This window comes from Phaethon aethereus, assembly GCF_964289735.1.
Source record: "Phaethon aethereus genome assembly, chromosome: 15".
Classification (NCBI taxonomy): Eukaryota; Metazoa; Chordata; class Aves; order Phaethontiformes; family Phaethontidae; genus Phaethon; species Phaethon aethereus.
The window spans coordinates 19,047,306-19,062,088 of record NC_138591.1 but is presented as its reverse complement, the minus strand read 5'-3'; the positions used below and the strand labels follow the sequence as shown (position 1 = coordinate 19,062,088).

The 14,783-nt window shown below is 42.0% G+C and overlaps 1 protein-coding gene across 1 annotated transcript in view; it reads right to left on the bottom strand.

The window, feature by feature from the left end:
* Positions 1-14,783, bottom strand: part of MAPK8IP3 (mitogen-activated protein kinase 8 interacting protein 3) — a gene marked incomplete at its 3' end in the record, with an annotated part of 77,830 nt that overhangs the window by 30,300 nt on the left and 32,747 nt on the right. Inside the window, exons 5-8 of the mRNA XM_082006801.1 lie at positions 13,874-14,018; positions 8,363-8,609; positions 5,583-5,685; positions 2,742-2,860 (exon numbers count right to left, since the gene is read on the bottom strand). Coding sequence (XP_081862927.1) covers positions 2,742-2,860; positions 5,583-5,685; positions 8,363-8,609; positions 13,874-14,018 — 614 coding nt within the window. The remainder of the gene's footprint in view (positions 1-2,741; positions 2,861-5,582; positions 5,686-8,362; positions 8,610-13,873; positions 14,019-14,783) is intronic.

Genomic DNA, 14,783 nt, shown 5'->3' with positions numbered 1-14,783 from the left:
CTTCATTAATTCTTTTGATTTATAAAGAGAAGTGAGCTCCAAATATGACCCAGAAAGAGAGAGAACTCCACCTTTACCAGACTTTCTCAGTGCTTTCTATTGCGCAAAGCCAAAAAAAAAAAAAAAAAAAAAAGCAGCAGCACAAATCTCATTTCATGGTCAGAGACATAACCAAGAGACAAGATCTCTCTCTGCCTTCCTCCCTTTGTACAATCCTGGCAACATTTATGTTCGTTTTAAAGAACACTGTTATGTGGACAGAGTCAGCAGCCAGAACTCAACAAAAGGGTTAATTACATTAACATTTCTCACAGGAAAGTCACAGAACTACCCGATTTCATCACAGCCCATCTCAAGGTTTGAAAAGGAACCAGGGGAAAGAAGCCTTCCTATTCTGCTAGCCTGCTGTGTGATCACCTGCAAGAGTTTTGCTGCTCTGCTCAAACCAGAAAATTGTCCCAGCACAGAAATGTGGCTCTTCAGAAGCCACACTGTGGTCTTCATAAGCCACACTTACATGGGCACTGTTAAACGAAGTCTCTGTACGTTTATATTAAAAGTGGTAACTGCCAAACAACAGTTGTCTCACAACCCAAAATCAATCACTGGTCTTTGGGCAGCCTTGTTACTGGAAGAGTTGAAGCACCTTTGACTTTAACTGAAACTGTGGTGATCAATCCTGCAAGGTTTCGGCAACTTAAATCTTTGGCCCTTTGAAAACAACAGTTTGCATTTCTCACTGATCATTGGGTCAGACTACAGGGTAATCCAATGGGCAACTGGATTCCCAGAAGGCAGGCTTCCAGAAGTCGGAAACAGGTTGTCTGAAGCAGTTTATACACCAAGCAAATACTTTTCCTGAATAGTAACTCTTAGAAGCTGACAACCCCTGATGTCCCAGCCATTTTGAGGAGAGCAGGAAAGCAGCCCATGGCACAGTGATTAGAGGAAGACAGCCATATAATCATCCATACACTCTCCTAGATAAGGAAGCACCTGAGGATCACAATAAAATAGATAGGCAATGTCAAGATTGTCAGTCTTTTTAATGCTTTGATTCTGCTAGGAAGAGAGTTCCCAATAATATAGGGGGGCTGGCTAACCAAAATTCATTCCACAGCTTTAAGCATCACATGTAGTTTCTATTGTCATCTTCACTTTAACCAGCAGTCCCAGCACTTCTGCAATGACTGCTAACATCCAGGTGATTCTCAAACCTGGAAATCTTGCTTTTCCTTCTAAACTCATAATTTTGTACGTATCTGCACATTGGCTCCAATTGCAGGCAGAGCAAGCTTGTGCTTTCATCTTGACTTTTCCATAGATTTTTTTTTCTTCAGCAATCTTAAGTTGGAGGAGAAAGAATAGACGTTTTAACACTTCAGACAATGGTCACCAATCCATGCATGAGAGCTCTCTTGCATGTTGCAGGGCTAGCACCACGCTTCTAAAAAAAACCCTGTCCATATCAAAAAGGTATTGCAAGCATTCTGACTATAGTCTGGAACATGTTCCTACATTCCAGTTGCATACTGCCTACAATAGTGAGAATTTCACAGATTTTTGTCTTAGATAAAGCAAGAAGTATTGCATGAACCTCCTTTCCAGTCTTCAGTCCATGTCTTTATGGTTAAGTCTTGGGTGAATAGGGTAAAACCTATCCTCTCTTCAGAAACATACCCTTTTAGAGGGTCCTGATACAAGACTCAAAGGTGACACAGGTATCTTCCTAATTTAATTTCTGCAAAGGTGAGCTGCTGCAAGCCTGTGATATGATTCAGTTCATCCTGTTCTGGACATATATATATAGAACCAAACTTACAAGATTATCCATAAGCAGCTCTTACATCAGAAAGCAAAGGTACACTTTCAGATCAGATCTCTCGCTACTAAATGAATAAAAGGCATATTGTTGGAGTCCTCATGTCTCCTAACGCTCCTTAAATCAAGCAGTAAAACAGAAAGTGAGCTACACAGTTATAAACTACATCAGCTGCCCGTGTTCTCCAAGTATTCAAAGACCATTCATATTGTCATGATTCAAGAAAACAGTCAGCAGGGCTTAAGAACTTGATTAAATTCTGACATTAATTAAGATCTAGATACTCAAGAGTCCCACACCAAAAAGTATGGCAAGGGCTAAGACTGCTACCTGAGGCAAAGTTGCTTCTCTGACTGCTTCAAAGTCCTAGTCAGGAATATGCAATATAACCAGACTTCAGGTATTCCAAGCTTCTTCAAAATCAGCCTAAAAAGTGAATTACTACATCTCTTGGACTGACTATAAAAGGGTAAAAACCGCAATACAGGCCATAATATCTCCTTATCATTTAAACTTCAAGAACTTAACTAAAGGAGTTACTTTCTTGTGAATTTCAAACAAACTCTTTATTCCAAGTGAAAATGATCGTGTGTAAAATTACAGGGCGGAGGGGAAGTTTGGGGGAGGAAGCAGAAGGAGCAAGTTTTGTCTTCCAACTGTTTGTGTGGGAGAATCCTATAGAAAAATAACTTCCGCACATAAAGACAACCCAAATAAAAGTTACCCAACAGCATATTTTCTAAGTAAGCATTACTGTACTGCAGGTACATATTTCAGTCACTTGTATCAATTTCCATGCCATTTTTTTAAAAGCTAAACATCCAAATTCTTTAAAAAAAGAGAATGTAAGTGTTTCTAGAAGCTTAATATAGTTGTCATTGTACCGGAGAAAACAGAATGGTTCTAAACAAGTTTTTACCTAGCAGATCTGCTCCTTCATCAACATCTCCGATAACCTCGGACCCTGCTGTGGAAAGTTCATGATACAGAGAGTCTGTGTTGATGCCAAATGCTTTGTTCACAATCCCCTGTGTTGGGCTGTTGTTGGAAGAAAAAAAACAAGGACTCTTGTTACTTGGGAGCATTTAAGCTAGAAAATTTCTCTCTGAAATACTGAGCAGCATCCCAAACCATTGTGATCAAAACCTTTAGAGTACATTCCACCTGTTCACTATGGGCTGATTCAGGGAACATACTGAGTAAAGAAAAAAGCATGTTCTATTCCCCATATCAGTGACAAGTACCTAACGAGCAGAACCTCAGAGCTCACCCAGCTGACTTCCTTTTAAATCATAATAGTTAAAGGTTATTCAATATTTGATAGAAAAATTTCAACTCGCAGAAGCTCTCAGCTCTGACTTTGCAGACTCTGCAAGGATTCCCACAAACCTATCAATTTAGATAGCAACCTTAGATAGCAGTAAGATCAGATAAGGACTCAAATGTTGAAAACAGCAATGGTCTTTTTTCTTTGCCAACTAGTACGTGAAATTAGCCTGAAGGGTTAGTTTCTTCTCTGGGTGACTCTATGCGCCGGAATGCTTCCTCACATGTCAGCAAAATATATTTCATTAAAGGTAAATCAAAGTTAACGTTTTCAAATCATATCATATGGGAGCACATTTCCACCTCTTCGTGTCTGTGGTACCATCAACAATCCTCTTGCATTTCTTGACAGTCTCATGGCTCAAAGAGAAAATAGCTGTTACAGGAGGTGAAGGTGAGGCAACCTCTGGGATTGTCACTGCCTACTCTAAAAAATGGCCCTAATGCGGGTAAAAACACTTTTAAGTGCCCTGCCTTGTTTGAGGGGAATCAGACAGCATGAAGAGAGTCTGTGCAATTTTTCCAGCAGTCTAGCAGAAAGATCAGTACCACTGGAGAATATCTCAGATTGTGTGGCTTCATTCTTAGATAAATCACATCTCGGTGATAAAGCCTCGAAGTTACAAATGGGGTGCAGTTGCTGTCTCTGATATTGCAGAGTTACAGTATGTTGCAGAGAAAAGGGAAAAAAAAACAGTGGGTTTTTTCAACAGAAAAATTACAGCTACCCCCCAGACAGCTGAAAGCACTGAGGAGTTACTAATGGGTGCCCTGACTACACCGGGATTAACCAGTTCATGTAGTCCAATGGACAGCACAAGTGACAAGACGCAACCAGCACTCAGCATCTGACCTGAAGACCCAATTCAGCTTGAATCTACCTCTTCAGCACTCAACTTTCAGAAGCTGTATCTCTCTCAAAAGCATTCTTCTTTTAAAGCAGCAAGCACACTGTTCAGCAGCTGCAGCATTAGCTTGTGTCTCCTGTACCCTTCAGCCTCACTACCTGGATCAGAGATCACCGCCCGAAGAGCTTCCAGTGCAGCAATCCTCTCGGTTCCCTTCTTTTCCTTAGGTCTGACCAATTTTCAATCTGATCAATTTTCAATCTGATCTCATCACTTTTGTCTTTCCCACACAGAGCTCTTTCGGCTACCCTAGATTCCTCCTGCACTGGACCCTGAAAATTGTCCATGCATCATATGTATTGTGAGGAGACCTTAACTGTATGTGGTGTCACAGTTGAGAAAGGCTGTGACATCTGTTCTTGCTGCTCGTATCCTTCTCGATGAGGGTGCTCAAACAGGGGGAATCCAGTCCAGACTCTCACAGGACTGTGAGAAAATCTTGCCTTAACTTTGTCAGGGTACTATCTTCTGCATACCTGTAAGAGCTAGGGGGTTTTTTTTTGCTGGTGTAGTGCCAAATTACCCCCCAGATGAGGGTAAAAATTAATGAATCCTGCCAAATTAACCACCAGAACTTAGTAAAACTAATCAAGGCACCTAGACTAATAATTCTAGACTAATACATGCCTCAAAGAAATACCGTGCCAAAATTAATAGACTTTAGGCAGCTAAATTAATAGCCCTTAGGGAGCTAAATAGGATTAGCACAAAACAGGTGATGGATAGGAACCAGAGCAGCAGAGTAGTTCAGTAAAAGTCTGCTAATTCAGAGGACTCCATCAAGGTCCTGAGTGCACTGGGATCAAAACTGCTCTGACCAGCCTCGCCTGGGACTTGCAACCACTCAATGGTTTAAGGGCTCCCTTTAACCTCCAGCCTGCACCTTCAGTCTTTCTCTGAGCTACACTTGTAGGTGTACCTGTCTCCAGCCCTGTCTCCTGCTGCTCATGGGTAGCACCAGGACCTAATTGAACCCCTTGCTTTGCCTGGGGCTGCTGATGGAGCTCGTTATCAGTGCTCTGCCCTCTCTGCTCAGAACCTGCAGGACTGGGAGCGCTGGGGTTACTCCTGCTTGTCCTCCATCGTGGAGCAGCCCTGCTCCTGCTCTTCAAACACTTACAAAAATTAAAACTGAAAAAAGCTTGATGTTTTAAAACTGAATTCAAAAGCTATCTCTTATTACACAAATGCATCTTTTCCCTCCTCCTGACAGCTTACCCCCATGTCCCCTTTGCCTGTCTTAAACCTTTCACTGCCCCATCTCTCTTGTCCTCCTGATCCAGCAAGGCAAACAAGCCCAGTCCTGGGTCAGCTGGACAGATCCTTCTGCAGATTACCAGCAGACATCTGCCTTCTCTGGAGAACTCAAGGAAGGTCAGGACACCTCCTATTGGCATTATTCAGAATATATGGACTTTCTCAAACAGCTCCATCTTGAACTCGGTGTGAGCCACAGCATCCATTCCTTACTCCTCATAAAATCAAGCAAAAGAGCTTTTCACACAGTGAAAAGTCACAATCAATACCTGTTACCAGTGCGTTCCAGGCGGGGGTCTTGACACATATCCAGCTCTGGAGTAGAGTCTATGATGTCCTGAACATCAGACCACTCATCACTGCTGCCCATTCCTAGGTAAGACAATACATATGATCTATAGAATCAGGACTTTCACAGGATGGTGTTCTTCAAAGGGACATTTGCAGCTTTGAATATCAAGGTTTCAAAACTTCACAGTGTCATGTTCAAAGTCTTGAAATAGGAACAGAAAGTGAATGGTCATCTAGAGTCACAAATGCACCAGTGCTGGGAAGGTGCCCTCACAATTCCAGAGCAGGAAGACTTCCTGCTTCCCCTCCCCCCCACCATACCAGGGTGTCACCAAGGTCATTGGCCTGAATCCTCATTAAAATATAATAGTAAGAAATACTTTATGCATTAAAATAAATTAAAAATAAACTTTTTATCTATCAGTAAAAACTCTTCAACCATCATGCAACTTTAGCTGAGATCAAAGACAACACAGTGATTTTCTGTATAGCTTCACAGATTACTGTAATTATGAATTGGCACTATTTAGTTTTAATAGAAATAATATTTCAATACAAATTCTCAAGTCTACAACTGGTTTAGATACCCATTACAGTGAAATTTCACTTAAAAACTGATACATGAAATCTACCCTGGTTTCTGTACAATCTACAGCCTGAAGCCAGTATTTAATTAATAAGGAACTTCCTCCTCTTGTCAAGTCACATTTATTGGATAGCAAACTGTCCAAAAGCCCAGACTTGCACCTATTCTAAACAAGCAATATGAACACAGTGTCTGTTTACAGACGGATTAGAGACCTAATCTGTAAACTACGTTAGTCCCTTGATGTTAGATGCGAAATTTTTGACCTTTCCAAAGAGCCTCGGTTGCCAAATATACAAAGCCCATGACAACTTGAGTGTTGATTCTATTCTTTTAGGCTGGCATTGTGCACCAGCTGGCAATACATGCCATGTTTGAAGACAAACTGAGATGTGTATCTGTTTCCAAAGTAGGCATCCATACACCAGTGGTTCTCAAGCTGAGAGAAACAGAGGCTTCCATTTCTTTAGGTTTTCAAGCTGGGAGGCTTTTCTGCAAATACCTTTGACCACCTTTTTTTGGTAGTTCAGCTCTAAGGCATTTGCATCACTGACAGACATTTTAATTATAGATGCATAAAATACATACTAAAAATTCAAGTATCTGTGTTTCTCCTCAGCATGGAGATCTGATTCTGCATTACGTGTGAGAAACAGATGAAAGGTTGAATATGCAGAGCACACAAGAAAGATACAACTATCTTTGAGCAGATTCCACAACACAGTACTTCCACCAAGAAAAAAGCAGCTGTCACATGCACAATGACTTCAGAGTTACACACATCTAGAAGGGAGCAGACTTTGACCCAAGAAAGCTATGGATGGTAAACGAGCTTGTAAAGCAGCAACTGTAAAAATAAGGATAAGTATTTAGTGGGCATTCGAACTACTGACATCTGTGCTCAGTTTCTCTGATACCAGTGTTTATACTGACTTGCCTTGTCCAGGATCACCGAACAGATCACATTTAACAGCTGGCTATGCAGAAGCCATATGCTTTTATGGAGAACTACATTGGTTTTTGGCAGAATGACATCTGTGACCCTGGGACCCCCTCAGCTGCTAATATAAATACAGACTGGGACTCAGTCATGACAGTTCTCATTCAAATGCCTCAACAAAACGTGTTACATGTTGGTTTATAGTCTTAATTTGTTAGGAACCAGCTTGTGAAGGTTAGCAGAGGAATTTCCTCTGTATTACTTGGGAAAAAGGATGATCATCCGGTACAGATGCTAACCTTGGGGACCTACATTCATCCCTGCACTCCTGTACAGACTTTCCTTATGATCTTCAGCTAGTTGTACAGTCCTTCTGTATGTAAGTTCATGACCTGTAAAACAAACCACTTCTCATCTCTGAACGCTGCTGCAAGTCTAAATACAATACAAGCTGGGAGTTGCTCAGATACTACATTGGCACAGCTATATTAAAAAGCACAGAAAGGGGCTTTCATCATGTTATTACACCATTTTAAATTTCTGGTGCTAAAGGCTTAGGTGATGGCTTTCCTGACTAGAAATCATGAATGCAAATTACTAAAGGACTCCAGGAAGTGGAAAGAAAACAACTGTAACTTCCAAAGATTTGGGTGTTTCTTATATGAGAAATAGACTAAAAGAAAACAGCTTATTTAGCTGAGAAAAAAACCTGGATATAATTGCTATTTTTAAACACATCAAGGTGTGGGATAAACACATAGAAGGGAAAATATTTAACCTGACTGACAAATTTGGCATACAAACAACTGGATATAAAATACTTACGAATAAATCCAGAGAGAAAACTAAATGGAAGCTTTTAACTATCATATTGATGAGGTCCAGAAACAGCTTTCCAAAAGCTCAGTTAGACTAAGATGGGACTTGACTGTTCATGAAAGAGGTTCTATGACATGGATGAATGCAAATGCATGGGACTGAACTCTATAACCTATTCCCATCCTGTGTATTTGTGAAACTATTCATATTACTGATGTTTTAAAAATTTGCTACCCAGAAAACTTCTAGCCCTGTCTTGCTCATGTATCTTTCTAAGTAAGGCTACCTCAAATTCTATACTTATGAAGATGATTACTCCTCAGTGTCCCAGCCTCCTCCTGTAACAGAGGGACACAAAGCACTGCAAAGTCAATTACTTTAACGACCAAGTACTCAAGTTCCAGCTCCCTTACCTATGCTGACATTTCTCATCTCCTGTGTGACCTGGACTTCCATGTTCCGGCTGTTCCGTTTTTCTCGTGCCCTCTTACTGCTCTTGGTTGTGCCATTGTATTCACTGATGGGCTGGATGCTTTCGTTCAAAGGTGTGACGGCAGCAGAGGGCACAGATGACGTTGGAGTGTTGGACTTGGTTCCAGTGGTGCTCGGTGTGGCAGCTGCTGAGGACTGCCCAGATTCAGACATTTCATCCTGAGGACACTGTGGCAATTCCAGGGCGAGGGAAGAACAAAAAGGGAAAAGCACAGCTATATATTTCAATTAATCTCCCATGTGTTGGTGTATGGCTGCCTTAAAGCATTATGGAGAATGAGTCTTGCTTGCTGTACCAGCTACATGCCCAGCGCTGGCTGGTAACACCAGGCACTGTAACCACAATGAAGCAGTGAGTTCTCGTGCTGAACTCAGCAAGCAAATCCCACCTGAGAAAGAACTGATATCCTTCCTCGTCTACTACTAAACATTGTTCTTCACACGTCACATCAATATGCGATCTCTTCATCATGCACCTCAAGGAAAGGTAGCCTTATCATAAGTGAAAAGCACCTGCAGCTCACACTGACTATAGTGGAAGCTGATGGGCTTTGGCACTTGCAGTAAGACAGGCCAGCGTTTCCCAAGACTGGAAGGCAACATGGGTATTACTTGGGAAGGATGAGAAGTGGCCTCTCGGAGGTCCTGGATGACGTCATTACTGTAGAGCACCAACACAACCTGGATGAAAGAACAGCAAAGTGGTTCTGACACTAAACTGCAGAAGCAAAGCAGATACCACGCTGGGATGGTCTGACTTTGCTAGCACAGGAGACCTATGTCCCCATACCACTTTATGCAGAGGCTAGCCAGGCATGGGTCCAGCTTGACAACACAGTAGAAACAGGTGTGGTCTCCCCACTTCAAATGACAGGATGACAAGACCCAAGAGTTCAAAAATTAGAAGCTGACAAATTAACATAGGAGACGGATTCCCAGTGTGAAATGCGCACAAATGGCTCTCAGTTTTACAGACATTACAGCCCCATTTCTTGTACTATCACCTCTTGAAAAATACAGGAGGCTTTCCAGGCTCTGTCAGGATTTTACAGTGACCCTTGTTTGTCTATTAAAGCAGCACCGCTTCACAATCAGCCAATTAACGTCTTGACCAATGCTGTGATCACTCCCAGACCCAAATGAGATCTCCCCATGCTTCACGGCAGCACACTCTAATTACTGCCTGCAGGGAGATGACAAAATTAATGTAGAGAGTTATATGTGACAATAGTTGCAATTGGGTGCAGTGACATTCAGCATCTGCACATCCAGACCCAGCTTTTGTCTTTACTACTTGCCTCTCCTCTCCTGTGCAGGTACTAGAAATACCATGATTCTGATCAGAGGCTGCTCTGAACCGCCCAATGCTGGAGCTGTGATGCTGTTTCACTGCACTAATTTGGAAGTCTCGTTCTCCTGTTCTAATAGTAACTTCACAACATGACAAAGAGATTCAAAATGGGATGAGATAGAAGACTGAAAAAAATGGTGACTTAACCCTTTGCAGCCATTTTTTTTTTTTAAAAATGGAATCTTACTAAGATCTTCCTTTAATTAGACTGGCCTTTGCATGCTCATCTTAAAATACCCCGCTGTACATTGCACTGTGGAAGTCAAAGGTTTTACACTGCATCTGTGCATTTATATTGGAAATTAAGATTTTTTTTCAACTGCATTACCATTAAATATGATCCACATTTTGTATATAGTTTCTGCATTGTTAGTCCAAACAGTACCTACGTGGACATTCAAATCATCCTCCTGCACTTTTGCTGATTTTAGCATCAAGACTGACATGGGGACTTTTCACTTAGGCTGCTACATGTGAAAACCACACTTCCCACCTCTACTTCATATTCCTGTTTCAGGAGCTACTTTCCTAATACATAAAGAAAAAAAAAATCAAACCAGGTTTTTGAGAACAAATATGATCCAGTAAGCCTTATACTAATTCAACTGCAGTCTGCCTACTGTGCTTTCTAATGTATGAAGGGATGACGAGTATCAAGTGTGAAGTGCAACTTCTTTCCCCAAACAAAAATGCTGTTGGATGAAAGGATTCAGAGATGTTCTTGTACCCACTCTAAGTCTATAAGCATAACCAAAGTCCATGAGTATCTTAGCAATGTAAAAGGACACCCAGGTGGGTCCACATGTCATTCCTTGTTCTTAAGAACTAGATGTCATTCAGAAACCCTGTTATGATCAGTGTCTATAGGGCAATATTTGTATCAGAAATATGCTGTAATTTCTTGTTTATTGACATAATCTGCCCCTCACCCAGAACACACCAGTGAGTATGACCCTGCTCTTTCACTTACTCTTTGGTTATACATCCGAGTTTTATATTTATGTTTATATTTAGAAAACATACTTTATCAACCTACCAGCCTGCATTGGAGAAATTCCTCCCAAATGTAAATACTACCAAGGCGCTCCTCTTCACAGTCCAGAAGCTCTGTTAAACTTCGCTGGTATCTTCCTTCTACTGTCCCAAGTTCTCCGTCAATGCTAAATAATCCACTAAGTACAGCTCTCCTCTACAGCATAGGAGGCATTCTCCATAACCCATAGCTCACCCAAAGAATACTCTCCACTTACCTACAGCCATACCTGTCAACCTCCTAAACATCAAATGTGTAGTAGTGACCTCCAAAATGCATTGCAAAGGCCCAACATTCATAGCAGTCATATGTCACCATGAGAAGCCACAACTGTATGGTTATAACACTGAAAGCATAGTACATAAAAACAAAAATGTTAAGGACTTTCATCTCCAAAACATTGTATAAAATAAATGTACAACTGAATGTAAAAATAAAATAATGACAGCAACTAAAACAGAAAATAATAATAAGTATACAAAGACACTTAAAATATAACTACAGTATGGCCCCATGGAGAAGGAAAACTACTCAGAAGAGTCAGGATATACATACTGGGAAAGTGAGTCATGTGTGCAGTTGATGTCAGCAAAATATCAGAGCTGCTGAAGAAGAGGCAATGAGTGCATGAGCAGTACTGCTGAGATTTCAGTCATGCAAAATATTTAAGAAACAGCATTCCAGTCAAAGAGTGTGCAAGAAGCTTGCAGGAGGAAAATCTCCATTCCAAATTGCAAATTTAGTAAGTCAGTCAACCACATCCTTTAATTATTCGTAAGTTTGCTCCATACTCTTGGGAAATCCTCTGTAACACACTACCCCATCCAAGTCTTCCACAGCCCAAGCTCTCTAACTCTACCCTACCAGCTAGCCTCTTTAAACCCAGCATCCCACTTCTGAGTTTCCCTAATGAGCACCAACACAAATCCCAGCACTACCCATCAAATACATTTGGAGCAGCACACTACTTCTGCACAAAGCTTTCTTGTAACCAGAGATGGATTTTTTTGCCTGACACCATCATCACCAAATCACCAAGAGATCCAGTCAGTAACCCTCCCTTTACCAGAACTTGTACATCAAAGCTTTCAATTTATCTGAGTTCCTGTTGAATTCTGCAATGCAGATGCTGGGTTATCAGTGAGATCCACTCAACTTCCTTCAGAAGTTCTGCAGTGGTACCACTTAAAAGAACTACACCGTACCAAGTCTGTGGAAGATGGATCTAACACCAATGTCCTCTCAGCTCTTCTCTAAAAACCAACCACTGCTGCATGCATCTGACAGCTAAAGAGCTTGAGGGCATGTTCAAACCATAGCATGCAGCACTGCCTGGAGATCCCTGGAATAAACTGGTGCCAGAACCAGAAGCGGTTTGGTCTCTGTGCATTATTGGTTACTGTCTGTGTCCTTGCAGCAGTGTTGTGTTGGCACAGCACTAGTCTGAAGAAACACATTCATGCTCTTGTCTTCATTTCCACCATCCTTAATTATGTTATTGCACCGTGGCATTGCTATTCCCTAATTCCAGGCAAAGCTCACCAGAAATGACTGCAGGACCCGACTGGCATTCTGCAAGTAGATAAGTTTGCCAAACTTCTGTGCCTCTAACACTACAGCAAGGGCTGGGTTCCAAGAACAGTCTCTCCATCCTATCCAAAGATCTTGCATTTGGATTTCCAACTTCCATGATGGCAGAGGGTTGATGAAGTGCTAAGGTCTGTGCTGTGCTAGGCCTGGCTACTTTACAAAGGTAGTGTTAAAAAAGGGAAGTTGCTGCTTTGTTTTCTGCATAAATGTTGAATTTGTGTAAATTTCTTGTGCTATGCATCACTTGCAGAGTCCCTCAGGCCAAAGTACCATTAATGTAATCTGGAGACATCCCGAATGGGTAGAACAAGTTGGGTTTTTTCCTTCTTTCTTTTTTCCCTCCTCTTTGCCTTTACTGCCTCAATGTATTTTATAGGATTAGTGATTTACAACTTCTCAAAAGGAGACCAGTCCTTAGATAGACATATAAAACACCTGATGTTCTACAAATTCCAGGCAGAGAGAAAGAAAATTCATCAGACACTTTTAAAGCAGACCAGAAGCTCTGTGAGGTATCAGTAGACATACTGCAAGCTGTGCTAGGTAGATGCACCACTGGCTCTCAGGCCTGACACCAGGCATTTGTGGAACATCATTCAAAGAGAGCAATTTGCTGGGATCCTGAGCACAAAGACTTTGAGAAGTCTACAGGTACACCTCATGGGAAATATGGATCACCATCTATAGTCTAAACTGTAAACAACTGCAGTGAGCTGTCAGCTAAGAGTACGACACCGGGGTCTTTGGGCTCAGACCAGTCTCCAAATGACAGAGCAGAGCACCACAAGCAACAGGCAGAACCATGCAGCTGCTTCAATGCAATGCTGTTAAGTTTTTTGGCAAGCCCGAGTGCAGACGGCAGCACATTGAAGATGACAAGTGTACTGAGGTACACAATGCAAGTCTAGAGCAATGACTAGATGTGTGAGGAACAGAAGACCTTTAAGCACAGTCCAAGACTTGGGCATCCAGAAAGAATTAGGAGCCCTTTTCACTGAAGATAGGAAGGCCAAAAAGGACAAACACCGGTGAGCAAGCACAACCCAATCCCTGGTCCCAGCTGAGGTATAAAAGCACTGCTCTTATCGAGGAGGAGAGAAAGGACAAGTCCCACCATTTCCTCTCCCAAATAAACTACAAAAAAGTGTAGGATTTATCTTCCCTAAATCCCTAACTGCCTCCCCACACATTCCTCTCAACTTGGGGCCAGCCAAGTAAAGGAGATTATCACTGAGACAAGAAGCATGAGGAGCTGTGTCAAACCCCTCCCGCACCATATGCCAGATCAGCAAAAGAATATCCTCCCACCTACAGCACAGCTACCACAGGAGCAGATGCACAGCAGGGAGAGGCTGCAAAGGGTTATGGACACAAATTGGTCTCAATCTTAATGAAAATGTGGGATGCTATTGACAGTGGGAGAGTGGGAAACCCTTGCTCCATGACGGTCTATAAAACCTTGTAGCTGGAGTTGGACTGCAGCTGGCTGAGGTCACTCAGGTGCCAGTGGTCCAGTGTTGGGATGATCTTGGCCCCTATCTGCCCACGTACCATGCCATCCGCGAGGGGGAAGACATTCAGAGAGTTAGGACGTTCCTTCCTGCTAAACAGAGAAAAAGAGAGAAAGTGGAAACCAATCTGTTAGCCGTTTTCAAGGTTCTTATAGAAAAGAAACAGCACACTAGCTTATGTGAGATATTAATAACTAGAAATTGAACTGCACTCCTTCCCCTCACGTAGCAGCTGTATGAACTCCCAGCTCCCCCACTTCCATGGTGTTGTCTACTCAGACCCGTAGTATCTAATGCTAGAGCCATACCTCTTTCCTGGGGAGACTCAGGGCGGGGCGGGGCGGGGGAGGGGGGCAAGTGACTGTAACAGGCACGACTGACTTCATCAGTACGAAACATTTTGGGGGAATGAAAAAGTGCAGAACCCTCAGACAGTTTAGGTCAGTGTATCTTGTGAGGAACTAAGGTACTGTGGGAAAACAAGCCACAGCACAGCAAACAACTCTCACAGAGAAGGGAAAAAAAAAAAAAAAAGCTTCCATAGATCCTAGAGATGTCATCAAAGAGGCTTTAAGTAAGAGTCACCTACATGGCACTTCTGTACATTCCACCCCAAATCTGGTTAGCTCCAACAGCAGAAGTCAGAGGTTTTTGGATCACTTCCAATATTAAGCACGAAAAATAATACTTGTACTCTTTTATCCCCTCTCCATATCCATTTTACAAAGTGCTCAAAATTCAGAAATTAAACAAAGGTATAAATGAATGCATATTGCCAGATGTTTTCTTCATCCTCTTTTTTCTGGCAATTGCAGGTGACTAACTAGGTGCAGTCAGAATATCTAACAACATGGTAT